Below are 17,087 nucleotides of genomic sequence, written 5' to 3' on the forward strand. Positions count from 1 at the left end.
GTAACAATGCCTCACAGGACAGTGACATTCTAAGGGGTTAATGGTCAAAATATCGATATCAAAATATAGACTAACCTAAATATCTACTCCAAAATATAGAATGGACAAAATATCGAATGGACAGAATATAGACATCAAAAATATCGTTTTGAAGGTAAGTAATGTAATATCGATTTAAAAAATATAGACAGTCAAAATATCGAAGTACATAATATAGTTTATTAAAAATATCGAATTTTTAATAATATCGATTTTTTTAAAGTGTTTTGTATGTTAGTATATGTGTGAAAAGTGTATATATTTTTGTAATTTATTTTAAGTAATTATTTTTATGTTATTTAATTTTTGCGTAATTTAATTCTGTAGCAGGTTGTGGGTTTATAGGGGAATAGGGTGGGGAGTAATTCAATTATAATTAATTAAATATGTTAAGTAATTAATTGGTATTTATTTAGAATAAATTGTTAATTCATTTTTAATTGGTAGTTAATTATTTTCTTAATTGATAATTAATTTTTATTCATTGATTAATTGATAATTATGTGAATTAAATTAATTTATTTTCTGTAGCGAGTTGTGGGTTTATAGGGGAATAGGGTGGGAAGTAAATTCATTATAATTAATTAAATATGTTAATTAATTACTTGGTATTTATTTAGAATACATTGTTAATTAATTTTTAATTGGAAATTAATTATTTCTTAATTGATAATTAATTTTTATTAATTGATAATTATGTGAATTATTAAATTTATTTTCACTAGAGTGGGAATAGTAAAATTTACCCCTATGCTATCCAACGCTTTCCCTACTGGTGCACACTCTGGAGTGGGAATAGTAATTTTTACCCCTACGCTATCCAACGCTTTCCCTACTGTTGCACTCTCTGGAGTGGGAATAGTAATTTTTACCCCTACGCTATCCAACGCTTTCACTACTGTTGCACTTTCTGGAGTGGGAATAGTAATTTTTACCCCTACACTATCCAATGCTTTCCCTACTGTTGCACTCACTGGAGTGGGAATAGTAATTTTTACCCCTACGCTATCCAAAGTTTTGCCTACTGTTGCACTCTCTGGAGTGGGAATAGTAATTTTTACCCCTACGCTATCCAACGCTTTCCCTACTGTTGCACTCTCTGGAGTGGGAATAGTAATTTTTACCCCTACGCTATCCAACCCTTTCCCTACTGTTGCACTCTCTGGAGTGGCTATAGTTATTTTTACCCCTACGCTATCCAACACTTTCCCTACTGTTGCCCCCTCTGGAGTGGGAATAGTAATTTTTACCCCTACGCTATCCAATGTTTTCTCTACTGTTGCACTTACTGGAGTGGGAATAGTAATTTTTACCCCTACGCTATCCAACGTTTTCCCTACTGTTGCACTCTCTGGAGTGGGAATAGTAATGTTTACCCCTACGCTATCCAACGCTTTCCCTACTGTTGCACTCTCTGGAGTCTGAATAGTAATTTTTACCCGTACGCTATCCAACACTTTCCCTACTGTTGCACTCTCTGGAGTGGGAATAGAAATTTTTACCCCTACGCTATCCTACAGTAATAATATTGTGTATTTTTTATTAATATTGTGTTAGTATATATATATGTTTTAACAGATTGTTAATTGTTATTGTTAATTTTGATTTATAGCGCGCCCAATCACCTGCAGGCCTCTAGGCGCTTGGAAATCGATGTCATTACAATAACTTGGTTCACTCCTGAGAGAGATGCAGCTACAGGACTACACTGCGATCAAGGCTCTTCTAAACAGCAGGGTTTTCAGAGATTTCCTGAACCGCAGGAGATTCATCTCCCTGCGTAGCCCCTCAGGCAGCTTGTTCCATAATTGGGGGGCCAGGACAGAGAAGGCTCTCCCTCCCTTAGTCACTAATTTGTAGCGGGGGCAGACCAGTAACTGAGCGTCTGATGATCTGAGTGTTCTTGTCGGGTTGTACACTTCCAGGCGAGCTTTGATATAGGCCGGCGCATGGCCGTAGATCGCCTTATGCGCTATACAGAGGCTCTTGAATTCAACCCTCTCCTTAACAGGGAGCCAGTGAAGGTTTTGGAGAAGAGGGGAGGCCTTTGTTCGTCTGGGCACTCTGAAGATTAGCCGTGCGGCGTCGTTCATTACGACCTGGAGTCTGTTTGTCGACATTTTTGGGAGGCCAAGGTACAGGGCATTCCCATAATCGATCCGGGAGATGACAGTTGCTGCTACAATTGAACGCATCATCGAATGAGAAAGGAAGGGAGCTATCTTTCTCAATTGTCTGATGATGTTCGTGCAAGTTCCAACAACAGCGGAAACTTGACTGCACATTGACAGGTCACAGTCTAATTTAATCCCCAGGCTCTTTACGTTGGCACTAGGCTTTGGGGCTGATCCAAGCTCAGCAGGCCAATACAGATCACTCCACGGTGAGGTGGTAGATGGAATTACCAATACCTCGGTCTTATCCGGGTTGATCTTTAGTAGGTTTTTCGTCATCCAACCTACGGTGTACCTCAGGATATTTTGAGCTTGGGTTTGTGCTGTCCCTGTGTTATCGATACTCAGGACTAGCTGAGTATCGTCAGCATAGTTGTAGACTCTGCAGCCCAACTCAGCCAGGGATGCAATCAAAGGCTGCAGGTAAAGATTGAACAGAAGTGGGGACAGTGCGGAGCCCTGTGGGACTCCGCACTCTAAGAGACCCACTTCAGATATTGACTCCCCAAGTTGTATCCTCTGAGTCCTTCCCAAAAGGAAGGATCGCAGCCACTTGAGGGCCAAGCCTTTGATCCCAAAGGCCTCCAGCCTTCCCAGGAGCAGGTCATGGCTGACGGTATCGAACGCCGCTGACAGATCTAGTAAGATCAGGGCGCTCGGCCTTTTGCCGTCAGCCATGCCTCTCAGTTCGTCCAACAACGAGAGCATCACTAGCTCGGTGCTGTGGTGCGCTCGAAACCCTGCCTGTCGCTCATGCAGTAAGCCATGGGATTCGAGGTACAGTGATAGAGACTTCAGCACATGTTGCTCTAGGACCTTAGCAAGGAAAGGCGGGAGATCGGCCTATAGTTCTTCAGGACAGCCGGATCCGCGCCTGGCTTCTTCAGCAGAGGTCTAACTCGCGCCTCCTTAAGGTCACCAGGTAAATACCCTGTTTCTAGGGACCTATTTAGGAGAGAGATGATCCGAGCCTCCAATAGCGGGCGTGCCACACGGAAGATACTCGGGGGACATGGGTCCGCTGGGGAACCAGATTTAGTTTTCCCCATTAGCTGCTCTAGACTCAGCTCGTCCAACTCAGGGAACTGTACTAAAGAGCAGTGAATAGGATTCTGAACCTCAGGCTGTATAGTGTCACAATTCACCACACTACTCTTGATGTCCTGGATAATGGTCTTTACCTTTTCTAAAAAATATTCCTGAAAGGTGTTAGAGTTTATGGGAGACTCAGAGTTCTCCTGTTTTTTACTCAGCTCCGACAGGATTTGGAATGTCTCCTTCTGGATATTTCTAGCCTTCTGTAGGCGAGACTCATAGTACTCCGCCTTGGCTTGTGAAATAAGTTTTTTGTACAGGTGGAGTGAGTCTTTATATTGGTTCCTTGCAGTATCCTGCTTGGTTTTCCTCCAGATTCTCTCCCGAGCTCGGAGCTTTCTTTTTTGTTCCCTTAGTGATGGGGTAAACCATGGAGCCTCTTTACCAGGGCCCTTAATTGACTGAGTTTTTTCCGGTGCTATGTAATCAATAGCTGTGTTCAGGCTCTGAGTTAGGACTGTATATTCTACGTCCAGGCTTCTATCAGAATTTGTCAGAGAAGTCATTTCCGGAAGCACAGAGGTCAGGTTTTTTAAATCAACCTCGGCCCATTTGCGGGTCCTTCTAGTACCTCGGGGTAGGTGCTTTAAATGATCTTTTATGTTTACCTCACAGGTCACTAGGTAATGGTCAGTCCAGATGCAGGGAACCACATCCTTAAGAAGGACATTTGGGTCTGTGGACCATACTAAGTCAAGAGTGTGACCCTTGATATGTGTGGGTACTTTCACAAGTTGACTAAAACTCAAAGCGGACATGGTGGTGTCCAGTTGGCGTGTTGGTAAGTCCCATTGGGGGCTGTCCCAATGCAAGTTAAAATCTCCTAATATCACAATTTTTTTGTACCTTGTACATAGATCTGATATAATAGGTGTAAATAAATCATTAAAAAGTGGAGATGAGTTGGGTGGGCGGTAGATTGACAGAATCACCCAGCAGGAATTGTTTAGAGAAATCTTTATTCCTACTAGATCAGCTAGGTCCACTGGTATGGTTGTATATATTTTTTTTATAAGTTAAATTAGTTATTTAATAATTTTAAGGTAATTAAAGTATTTTAAGTATATTTTAGCTATTTATTTTTAATATTTTTTTAATTTTAAATTATTTTTAAGAAATGCGATATTTTTACGAAGTATATATATATAAACGATATTTTGGGTTCGATATTTTGGTACTTACCTGTTTGTAGATAGAAGTTCGATATTTTGTCTGTCCATATTATGGAATGTATATTTTGGGTAGTCTATATTTTGTCCCTCGATATTTAGTCAGTGATCCATTCTAAGGACCTGTGGTGCACTGGACAAGATATATTTTGGGGTCCCTTGTTTGGAACAATTTTGAAATGATTACTCTTTAGGCATATTCAAACCCTTGCAATGCTAAACAATAGTAAAATATATAGCCTCAAGCAAACAACAGCCTAACTATCAAGCTGCCAGGTGTCCACCAGCCTAATGGCACCAAAAGAGACTCCTAACGAGGATTTAGTAAGCAAATTGCTTTTTTAAAATTCAGATCTAGATTTTTCTTTACTTGCACCTACAACATTTTATGTGAAATTCATTATTTAACCTGCTTGTTAATCCCACTGTAGGAGAAACATGCTAATGATGACTTGTTGGATGTTTAGTGTACTGGTGCAATGCAATAGGTCTCGCATTTGCAAGAGTTTGAGCTATTGGCATTGTAAATGACAATTTCTTTTATTTATGTGCTTTGAAAACCTGCAAGCAGTGCGTAAGTACGCACTTTGTACTTACAGTTGTTGCTTACGAGAAGCAAGGCTGGCAGTGACTCCGCCTCTTTTACTGCCAGCCTTGCTTCTCGTAAGCAAGAACTCTTAAATAAATAAATTAGTACTATAAGTACAAAGTGTGTGTTTACGCACTGCTCTCAGGTTTTCAAAACACATAAATAAAAGGCATTTACATTTACAATGCCAATGGGTCAAACTCTCGCAAATGCGAGACCTACTGCATTGCAAATGCTTTTTCTTTGAGCCATCAGGTAATTAGTGACAGTAACAGTAAAAAGGAGGCTGCTTCTGAGTCACATCACCCAAGTGCTGACTGTCTTGCGATCTTCTCCTGCCCCAGTTACAGGCCACACTCCAAACAAGATAGGGGCCCACCCGGGTCGGTCGCTGCTGCCATACCTTCATGCTGGTGCAGTCTCTTCAACGTTTCTTCTTGTACTTCAAGAGCAACAGTGGTCAGCTTCCTCCAGTACATGGATGATTGTCTGTGTTAGATACTTGGCTTCAGAACTCGCTCCACCGAGTTTTCCTTGGAACCTTCCAGTTTAGTTGTTGGTACAGCCATCTGTGCTGGGGACACTTCAGGGACCACAAGCTCCATGCACTGCAAGTGGTAGACATCTCTCCCGATGACATAGTGGTGGCATTGAGTCACCTCACGTTGGCTCCTTCAAAGTCCTCACATTTACAGAAGTGTCTTCGTTGTGGAAGGGTACCCTCAACACCCCTCTGGAGCAGCTGGTCAGCTCTGTCATTGATGTAGGGCCCAGGCTGCCACTCCTGGCAGACTTGTCCAATTCCCACAGGCTACTGGTCATGAGCATGGAAAGTGAAGCTAGCAGACATTACCCCAAACCTAGTGTTCTAAGGATTATCCTGGTCTCCATTGCTGTGGACCCTAGGTTTCTGGTCAGGAATTTTTGCAAACCAACTGGAAGTTTCTGCCCCATCTTTATACTCAAGTTGCACACAGACATTGTGTGTTCTAGTAGTTCATTTCTGTGGCCAGTCGTGGGCAGTTCTACACTTTTAATATCCCCACAAATAGAGGAGGTCCAGCCATGTTTTTTGTCGCGAGGAAGAGGATGACGGTGGGGTGAGTCTTCCAGAGGGAGCACCTCAGTTCAGAATAAAGTAGTCAGCGAAAACTTGATGTGTTGGCTTCCACTGCTCGTTTGTTTAGGCGCTACTTTTTTTATTTTTGATTAAGCACCCTCCCAGAGTGCGTCTTTTTCAGCTGTTTCACTTGTGTATGTTTCCTCCTCCATGTCTCTTCCACCAGCCGTCCCTCCATTGTCGGTCATGGTGCCACCCCCCCCAAGCCGCTATCCCTCCTTGGTCCATCCTGCCCCTCTCAACTGCCCTCCATCCACGGTCAGTGTTTCCTTTCGCATCCGCTTTGCGCCCCCACCCTACCATTGTTTGTACCGTCACCTGCCCTCCCTCTGTTGTTTGTGCTGCGCTCCTACCCACTTTAATAAAACAAGGCTCCATAGACCCAGCCACCCTCGTTCACTCGTTGCTGGCTCCAGTTCTGCCCTTGCTCCTGGCAGTAAATAAAAAGAACTATAACGCAACCAGCAATATTTCTTTTGTGAACTTTCAACCATGTTGCGCAGCAGTTGCATTGCTGTAAAACATGGTCAAAAACATTCACAAAACCGATACTTCGTGTAGGCGAGGCCTACTGCCTCTGTAATGCTTGTTTTACATTGTCCAGGGCCTCACAGTTACCCCAACAATAAAGTTGTTCAAAAATGATGACAAAAGAAAAATAGCATCGACAAAATCAAAAGGCTGTCAGCCAATGCCAGACCTATTGGCTTTGCCAATGCTTGTTTCTTCTGCAACTGCATCTACTCTTTTTCACAAAATCCTTTTACAATATTTCTTGCACGATTACTTTCTATTTGTCACATGCATGTATTCACTGTGGTGCTTTCTGCCTCTGGCAATCACTAATTCTTTATTCCTCAATGCATTTGCTCTATTCCCCACACACTTCTCTCTCCCTACATCTACTCTCTTACACGTGCATTCACTTTCTTTCTTTCGTACAGCTATTTTTTCTCTGTCACTTTCACACACTCAGTCTTTCAGATTTCATTCCCTTTCTCATAAATATTTGACTCTCTCCCTTTTCTATCCCATTCCAGTTCCACGCCACATTCCCCGCCTCTCTCGATCCTCGTCTGGCCAAAGAAAACTACTCCGTGTCCCAGGTCAGGATTTAATTAAGATTTTAATAAATTTTTGATGAACCCTGTTTTTTTTACCGAAACACCCCGCTGTTCCCTTTTCAAGTGTGGGCCAAGTCACGGCGTGGGCCCCGGCCCTCTCGCGAAACTTCGACTTTTACAAACTCCGAGGGTTTCTGGCTGTCATTAAAAGGAGAAAGGAAAGAAACCCCAGGGCAGGTTTACGAGGCCGACTGTTTCCTATGGAAAAGAATGTGCGGCACTGTGGTCCGTCGTTCTTTTTTTAATCAAAAGTCTCTCAGGGGGCGAGGGGAGAAACAGTGATAGAGGGAGGTCGGGTTCCCAAAAGAACACGCGGTGCTCGTTTCCTTTTCCATCAACTGACTTGTGTTTTTCTACACTTGGGAGTCCTTGCCTCCTCCATCTGTTGTTCTGTGTCGTTGTTCCCCTTGCTTCAGTGGGGTTAAGCATAGTCCTAGAACCCTAGAACCGACAGGTACTGTGGCATCCTCCCAAAAAATAAGATACTGTAGCAATGCCAAGCAGCCTGTCAATGTTTGATATTGGATGACGTACACATTTCCAGCCAAGCCCAGCTCAGGCCAGCACTGGTGGCACCACGCTGACAAGACAATTAGAAGAATCGCGACCACTTCAGTATTCAACAAAAATGAAGCTAAGACCTTCCTGAAAATTGGGTCTTGTACGAGCTGTATAAAACACTGAGGGGCAGATTTACATGCCCCTTGCGCCTCTTTTGCCCCGCCGTTGCGTCACTTTTGTGAAGCAGCGGCGGCGCAAAAGATGCGCCATGGTGCGGGCTATTTACAACATGACGCATCTGGGAGATGCGTCACGTTGTAAAGCCCTGCGCCTTAAGGAGGCGTTCCCGCACAGGGGGGGGCGTTCCTGCGCAGGAACGCCTCCTAGAAGTGGCTGAGTGAAATCTACAAGATTTCACTCAGTCACTTTTAGGCCAATGCTAGGTCAAAACCCTGCGCCTGCTTGAAGCAGGCGTTAGGCTTGACGCAGCATTAGTAGAATGGGCCCCCCAGGAGCATTGCTGGAGCTGCGTCGCGCATGCGACGCAACTCCAGCAATGCGACACCTTTACGGCACAGATACGTGGCGCATCTGTGCCGTTTTTGCCCCATGGTGCGCCGCATTGTAAATGCAGCGCATCATCTGTGGCGGAGGAATGGCGCACAATTACTGGCGCATCCTTGCTAATTTGCGGGGATGCGCCAGTAATTGTAAATATGCCCCTACATACATAAATAAATATATAAATTCCTCCTCTCTTCAGATGAAAACTACTTTCAAGCAAACTCTGCTCATGTCAGCAAGCAGAACTTCAGGTGGCTGGTTGCCTGACCCGCTCACACTAAAACACCTTCCAGGCAAGTCCAGCTCTAATTAGCATTCAAGCCCCTACAAGCCCCTACCGGCCAAACCATCAGTTTCCTCCACAAGCTCATGGCCAGAGTGGTTCCGGCAACACATAATTTGAAGTTGCATGCCATTGGAGTGGAAAAGTTCCCCTGAAACCTCTCCCACTTGTATGGTGGTCAGTGGCATAGCTAGCCATACTGTCGCCTCGGGCAGCCCCTAAATTTGCCGCCCGGTTCAGGTAGGAGCAAGGGGACAAACCGGCGGATTACTTGTTCCGGGGGAGGTAGGGGAGGGCGACGGACTACTTATTTGCGCAGGATGATGGTAGTTGACAGACACGACTTGCTCACTTCTGCTGCCCTCAAAAAAGAGTGCTGCCCGGGGCAGACTACTCCCCTTAGCTACGCCACTGATGGCCGTGGCTGCTTTAAGCAAAATAATGCCATGGATGGACATCCACCATGTCAAGTGGAAGCCTTATCCACTAGTTGTGGCATGCTTCTTCATCGGCGACCTCATTCTACCCTGGTAAGATGGTACTACCAGGGCGCACTCAGCTTCATTATGTGGAAGTTCTTAATAAAGCTTACTAAACAAGATGGGATCCAGGCAGACTAAAAATACCCTAAGGTAAACCCAGGGTAATACTTTTAGTAAAGAGAACCTGAGGTTCAGCTATACATACAAAATTGTGGATGGCGAACCATTACAATGATGTAACCATCTGTATAATGCCAACATGTTTCTGCCTGCATACATGCCAGTACCGGTCAGGGCCATTTGCCAGGGCCAAAAAGGAGGGGATCTCTATCTTCTACATATAACACTAAGGGCTTGATTAGGATGTCGGTCGGAAACTCTTTCGACCGACTCGGTTTCGGAATCGGGTCTGACCGAATCGGGTTCAGCGTGTCCAATGGACCAATTACATGGCTTCCGAACATCGTTCGGTCAAACTCGCATTGACTTAAATTGGAGCCTGTGTTCCGACCGACAACACATACTCCCATTAAAAAAAGGGGCTGTTGCGGAAAACCATGCACCCTGTGGCAGGCACCCCATGGTGTCTGCCATACTGTGCATGGTTTTCCAGGAGGGTCTCATGGGTACCCCCACAGGCACCAAATGGAAGCCTCCAGGTGATTGTGGGGCAGCTACAGGCCCCCAGAGTCAGATTCCAACAGCTGTTTTGTGTCGGGCATGCTGATACGGAATGGCTGTCAGAATCTGACATAGTAATCGCTCGGTCGTAACAGTGTTTATAGAGCTGTATGTTTCGGACTCCAATGACTCAGCGACTCCGAGTGCCAATCAGAACCAAGTTGGGCAGCCCAACCGGTTTCCTTGTATCGTAATTGGTCAGTCGGAAACTTTGCCAATTCGGTGGGAAACATAGGTTCCGAAAAGGTTTAGGAAAATCCGAATGCTGTTCAGAACCTTTCCGACCGACATCGTAATCAGCCCCTAAGACAGTGTGACATGCAAAGTTGTCTAAATATAGGATTCCTACCTTGAAAATACAGGAAGTAATGGCTCCCTGACTCTAGGGAACAAATGCTCCATTAGCTGGAAGGAGGGGGTATCCTATGTAGTCACACATTCATCAAGAGGAATCTATGACAAAATGTCGAATACAAAAATATCGAGATACAAAATTATCGCAACAAAAATATCGATGGCAAAAATATCGGGATCCTATCCTTAACAAGGTAAGTACTAAAATATCGAAAAAATAATATCGAATGTCAAAAATATCGTTTTTTGTAAAATATCGTTTTATTTTAATAAAGTAAATATGTAATAATAACAAAATAACACTTATAAATGTAATAACATATTTAAAAATATATAATAATATTTAAAATTAATAAATAATGTAATAAAAATTAATATTAATAAAGATATAATACATAGTATATTTGTCATTAATAATAACTCTAAATTAATTATTTTAATAACTTATACATAAATACAAATGTGATAAATTACAAATAAATTTATATACATACAACAATAATATTAATAAAAATTATTAACAACATAAAACTAATAAAAAAACTAAATACATTTTAGATAGCGTATGAGTAAAAATTACCATTCCCACTCCAGAGAGTGCAACAGTAGGGAAAGTGTTGGATGGCGTAGGGTTAAAATTACTATTCCAACTCCAAAGAGCGCAACAGTAGGGAAAGTGTAGGATAGCGTCGGGGTCAAAATTACTATTCCCACTCCAGAGAGTGCAACAGTAGGGAAAGTGTTGGATAGCGTAGGGGTAACAATTACTATTCCCACTCCAGAGAGTGCAACAGTAGGGAAAGTGTGGGATAGCGTAGGGGTAAAAATTACTATTCCCCCTCCAGAGAGTGCAACAGTAGGGAAAGTGTGGGATAGCGTAGGGGTAACAATTACTATTCCAACTCCGGAGAGTGCAACAGTAAGGAAAGTGGTGGATAGCGTAGGGGTAACAATTACTATTCTAACTCCAAAGAGTGCAACAGTAGGGAAAGTGTTGGATAGCGTAGGGGTAGCAATTACTATACCAACTCAAGAGAGTGCAATTGTAGGGAAAGTGTTGGATAGCGTAGGGGTAACAATTACTATTCCCACTCCAGAGAGTGCAACAGTAGGGAAAGTGTTGGATAGCTTAGGGGTTAAAATAACATACTTATAGAGAAACGTTTTTTTTAAAATAATAAAAATATGAACTATTGAATAAATATAAACCATTTACAACTCCTATACATAATTATTAAAAACATGATTAGCAAATTATATTTAACCAAAAGAAAATATTAAAAAATACAATTTTATAATATTTAATTACCAAATAATAATTAATTAACATTTATATAAGTAACAAAACAATTAATTTAAATACATTATTACTTAATTACATTTAAATTACTTCCCACCATATTCCCCTATAAACCCACAACCCGGAACAGAACACATTTATCAATTAATGAATTAATTAAAATTAATTACCAATTTTTTAAAATAAATTACCAATAATTAAAATTAATTTATGATTCCTACTAATTAATAATTAATTCTACATAATTAAATTACTTCCCACCCTATTACCCTATAAACCCACAACCCGCTACAGAACATAGTTATCAATTAATCAATTAATTAAAATGAATTACCAATTAATTAAATTTAATTACCAATTATTTAAAATTAATTAATACTAACTACTAATTAATAATTAATTCAACATAATTAAATTACTTCCCACCCTATTCCTCTATAAACCCATAACCCGCTACAGAACATATTAATCAATTAATCAAAATGTATTAAAAATAATTACCAATTAATTAAAATTAATTAATAATTCCTACTAATTAATAATTAATTTAACAAATTAAATTACTTCCCACCCTATTCCCCTATAAACCCACAACCCGCTACAGTACTAAAATACAAAAGTTAATTAAATGACATTAAAAAATATTAAAAAACATAATAAATACAATATTATATACACAAAAACTATTAAAAAATCGATATTAGTAACATTGAACTTATTTACATCGATATTACTGACATCGATATTTAAAACTTCGATATTACTAATATCGATATTAAAACTGTCGATAATACTTACCTTCTATATTATGTCCTTTCGATATTTAAACTTCGATATAATTGTATATTGATATTTAAATTTCGATATTTTGTCTGTGCACCCATGAAAAGGTATACCAGCAAACAATCTGATAGCCTCCATTCATCAGCCTCTCTAAACTTACCTCCACCTCTCTCTTAGGGTGAGTGTGGGGCTTACTCATTGTCCCGTTATAAATGTAATCATAGATGCAAGTGCAGTACTTCAGCCATTGGCTTTATTGCGTCAGCTCTATTGCCTTATGAATGCCACTGTTTTTGATTTGATTTCTTTCCCTCTCCTCTCTTCTCCTATATTACCAAGTGTCAGACACCACTGGGTAGTTACAGTTAGGTCTGCGTTTCCATAGGAAATACTTTTTTTTGCTTTGCTAATAACTTAGGCACCGTTTGACAAATCTTCACAAAACTTTACAAAAAGGTGCTCTGTGTTGCCTAATTTGTGTATGGAAAGCTTTGGGGTGCTAAATTAATGGGAGGGGGACATGTGGCCCCACTTCCTTATCCACTATTAGGGCCTGGGGACCCCATCTCCCAAGGTCATATAAAAAATACAAGGTAGGGGTCATGCGGCCACCCCCATCCCTGAGCCACTAATGGATCCCAGGTACCCCATCCCCCAGGGTGAATAATAAAAACAGGGGAGGGGGCAAGTGTCCCCCCTCTATCAGATCCACTAATGTGCCTGGAGACTCATAGGCCCATTTGTAAACAAAAGATGGATGCGGCCCCCGTCCCTGAGTCTATAAAGGCCCCAGCGACCCCATCTCCCAGGGCCGCTTTACTAACTGTGTCCCAATAAACCCACACCCGGGACACAGTCGTTTCCTTCAGGAGGGAGGGGAGGGAAAGCATGTCTGCTCCCACCTGGCAGAAGCTTTAAAAATGCTAACCTGTGGGGGGCGTGGCGAGCAGCCAACGAAAATGGCTGCAGCCTGAGAGATCTCCACGACCGGGGGCGCCAAACCCACACAATCCTGACAATTATACGGCAGCTACAAGGGAAAAAATAGTAACAGAGGATCTCAGGGTCTATAAGGAAACCTCTGATTCAAGGGGCTCATTATGATGGCGGACGGAAGTGCGTCCGCATCCCTGGAGTACGCAGAAAAAGCCGTTTCTGTGTTCGGCTGCCGCGGTGACTCCGTCCGCCATATCAGGATAGGAAAGAGTGTCAAAATTCCATCCGCGACGGAAGAGCACGCACCGCCGCCCAAGTACACCCGACCACGCGGCGGACGTAACCAATCCAGAGACTCCGCCGTACGGACTGACGTCTACGACCATCCCCCAAATCAAGATGGCGGAAAATACACATAAAACCGCTGCGGAAAAACAACCTGCCTGAACACTGCGGATTCCCAACAGCGACGATACCATACATAGCAGAGATACCCACCACAAGCTGCTCGCCGTCATGGACCCAGCACTACACGCTTACCCGATAATCTTCGCCATCCACCACATCCAAGTCTTGGCTCACTATCGACGACGACGCAGGTACGCTACAAACCATTCGCTGTCTGAAGGGGAGTACCTGCAAGGGTTGTGACGTTGGGAGGGGGAGTGTCATGTTTCACAACCCACTGAATAGAAGCAAATACAAATACACAACTGCAGCACACAAGCAGGAATGACTACGACAAATCACCACAGACGATTGACTTGCTTTATTACACATAATCAGGGTATAATCACAGTGTATGCTAGAGCATGGCCATTGTGGCCAACAGAGCAGGTACATCAGAGGCAGCACATGAGAGGGCACAATGCAGTATCAGAACAGCAACAGGGCATTGTGGCCAACAGAGCAGAGGCAGCACATGAGAGGGCACAATGCAGTATCAGAACAGCAACAGGGCATTGTGGCCAACAGAGCAGGTACATCAGAGGCAGCACATGAGAGGGCAGAATGCAGTATCACAACAGCAACAGGGCATTGTGGCCAACAGAGCAGGTACATCAGAGGCAGCTCATGAGAGGGGCCAGGTGCATCAACAGTCTATTGCACAGAACAGGTACATTAGAGGCCGCACAAGTACGTGGTGCAAGGTACCCCTCACAAGGACAAGGACAATGCCAAAGTATTTTACATGGACACTATACACACCAACTCCAAATAGATGTGAGTGAAGGTAAACACACCACACATCACGGAGCACTGCCTGAAGTACCTGCCCCTGAGACACTGGTATCACCAGAAACTGGAGTGTGAGACACAGCCACAGCCCTAGTGACTGACACATGAGCCGCAGACCCAGACACACTGCCAGCACCAGAACCAGGAGTGTGACACACAGCCACAGATGTAGTGACTGACACATGAGCCATAGACCCAGACACACTGCCAGCACCAGACATAGGAGTGTGCGACACAGCCACAGCTCTAGTGACTGACACATGTGCCATCGAGCCAGACAGACCGCCAGAACCAGGAGTGTGACACACAGCGACAGCTCTAGTGACTGACACATGAGCCATAGGCCTAGACACACTGCCAGCACCAGACATAGGAGTGTGCAACACAGCCACAGCTCTAGTGACTGACACATGTGCCATCGAGCCAGACAGACCGCCAGAACCAGGAGTGTGACACACAGCGACAGCTCTAGTGACTGACACATGAGCCATAGACCCAGACACACTGCCAGCACCAGAAACGGGAGAGACAGTGCCACAACACGATGCATGACAGCAGACAACAGACACAGTGCCACCATCTGACAACTGAGAATGAACCTCAGATGCGCCACAGAGAACACTGGATTGATGAGCCACAGGGCTCTATGGGCCAGGTGGCAGGGTGGCTCTGGGAGCTGGGGATAGCTAGACTGCAGCCACATCGGTGTGGTCATGTGTCAATGGTGTGTGCCTATGTTTTTTTGGGATATGTGAGGGCACCCTGGACATGACAGGACTGGCAAGTGGTGCGGACTCCAATAAAACATCACCCACCAAAGGTGGAGCGTCTGCTGCTGGGGCTCTGCTCTCTGGGGACGTGCTAGACCCTGCTTGTCGTTTGCTGTGTGCCTGCCGCTTGGACTCAGCATCATGTGCTATGGGGATGCAACAACAGGTGACTCCTTCCTCAGCTTCTGATGTGCCAGGATGGGAGTGGAGGTATGGGGGTAGTCCGCCACAGAGACATCTGTTTTCCGTTCCTTCAACAACATCAGCCTCAGTGCAGCCAGGGGTGATGTATGCCTGTCCTTGTTTGCGCCAGTGTCCATGAGAGAAGCCTTGTCCCCTGTATGTGCCTTGTCCGTAGGAGGAGTGTTGTCTCTGTACTTTCCTTGTTCCCAGGACGGTGCCCTGTTCTTGGCAGCAGACTTGTCGTCTGTGGTGTACCTGTCTCCAGAACACAACTTCTCCCTGTGTGTGTCCCTGCCCTTGGGAGTGGCCCCTTCCTTCATAGTGTCCCAGTCCTTGGGAGTCTCCCTGCGCCTTTGTCTTTGGACTCTCCTTGTCCCTGCCCTTGGGAGTGGCCCCTTCCTTAGTACTGTCCCTGCCCTTGGGAGTGGCCCCTTCCTTAGTACTGTCCCTGCCCTTGGGAGTGGCCCCTTCCTTAGTACTGTCCCTGCCCTTGGGAGTGGCCCCTTCCTTAGTACTGTCCCTGCCCTTGGGAATGGCCTCTTCCTTAGTACTGTCCCTGCCCTTGGGAGTGGCCCCTTCCTTCGTAGTGTCCCTGCCCTTGGGAGTGGCCCCTTCCTTCGTAGTGTCCCTGTCCTTGGGAGTGGCCCTGCTCTTTTGGGGTGCCTTTGTCTTAGGACTGTCCTTGTCCCTGCCCTTGGGAGTGGCCCCTTCTTTAGTACAGTCCCTGCCCTTGGGAGTGGCCCCTTCCTTAGTACTGGCCCTGTCCTTGGGAGTGGCCCCTTCCTTAGCACTGTCCCTGTCCTTGGGAGTCTCCCTGCTCTTCAGAGGTGTCTTCGTCTTTGGACTGACCTTGTGCAAGGGAGTGTCCATGGACTTGTGAGTATCACTTGCCTTGGGAGTACCTTTTGTGTGGGATGCCTGTGTAGCATGTGAAGGCATTTCCCCCACCACCACTTGTGGATCCTGTGTGGGAACTCCAGTGTATGTGACGTTGTCTTTGTGAACAGATTTTGCTGACCTAGGGGATGGTGTATGTGCCCTCCGTGCCCTGACGTGCTGTCTGTGGCTGCTTCTAGTGCAATAACCTGTATTAGAGTCCTGGTCTGAATATTCACTCCCCCCTGAGACATCCAGTGGTGTAGATGTGGGAACCGATATAGCACCCTGTCCATGCGACTGTACAATGGCAGACGACACACTGCTTGCCAATGACTGAACTGTCCTGTGTAGACCAGCAACATCGCCATGCATCCCTTCCATGAATGCCACCACCTGCCCCAACTTCCTATCGTGGTCTTGGAAAGCATTGATCATGTTGGTCTGACCCACACACAGCTGTCGCAGCAGATCAACAGCCTCAGCACAAAGTGCATTTTGGGTCACCGGGGCAGGGGCAGCGGTGCCTGTACCGAAGCCCACTCTGCTACCCCTACTTCTGCATGCACGAGCTGTACTTGGTACAGGTGGCGGCAGTGTGGGCCCTGTGTGCTGTGTCCCGACCGCAGGTGTTGATTGCCCACTCCCAGTCTGTGACAACAGTGCTGACTCCCCGACACTGTCGGAAGATGAGGACGATGGTGTCTCGACATGAAAGTCCTCAGGGACGGTCCTGCCCCCCCTCCGGGGCTGCGCTCTTCTGTGTCAGTCTGCATGTGCGTGAAGTTAGATCCGGATGCATTGCCACCACTCATCTCCGCCGTC

The 17,087-nt window shown here is 44.8% G+C and overlaps 1 protein-coding gene across 1 annotated transcript; it reads right to left on the bottom strand.

Annotated features, from left to right (window-relative positions):
• Positions 1 to 3,022: 3,022 nt before the first annotated feature.
• On the bottom strand, positions 3,023 to 16,700 carry LOC147748986 (uncharacterized). Its single transcript, XM_086929336.1, has 2 exons — positions 15,902 to 16,700; positions 3,023 to 3,543 (listed from the first exon to the last, which is right to left on the bottom strand). The coding sequence occupies exons 1-2, from the start codon at positions 16,698 to 16,700 to the stop codon at positions 3,023 to 3,025; spliced, it is 1,320 nt and encodes a 439-aa protein (XP_086785462.1).
• Positions 16,701 to 17,087: the final 387 nt, after the last annotated feature.

The sequence above is a fragment of the Lissotriton vulgaris genome, chromosome 1_1 (genome assembly GCF_964263255.1).
Source record: "Lissotriton vulgaris chromosome 1_1, aLisVul1.2, whole genome shotgun sequence".
Taxonomy (NCBI): Eukaryota; Metazoa; Chordata; class Amphibia; order Caudata; family Salamandridae; genus Lissotriton; species Lissotriton vulgaris.

Excerpts from the sequence above, each read along its gene's own strand:
- LOC147748986 (XM_086929336.1), bottom strand. The coding sequence starts at position 16,700 with ATGATCAATGCTTTCCAAGACCACGATAGGAAGTTGGGGCAGGTGGTG. Across the intron at positions 3,544-15,901 it reads CATTCCCAAGGGCAGGGACA|CCAAGGCGGAGTACTATGAG; the intron begins GTACTAAGGAAG and ends TTATTTCACAAG.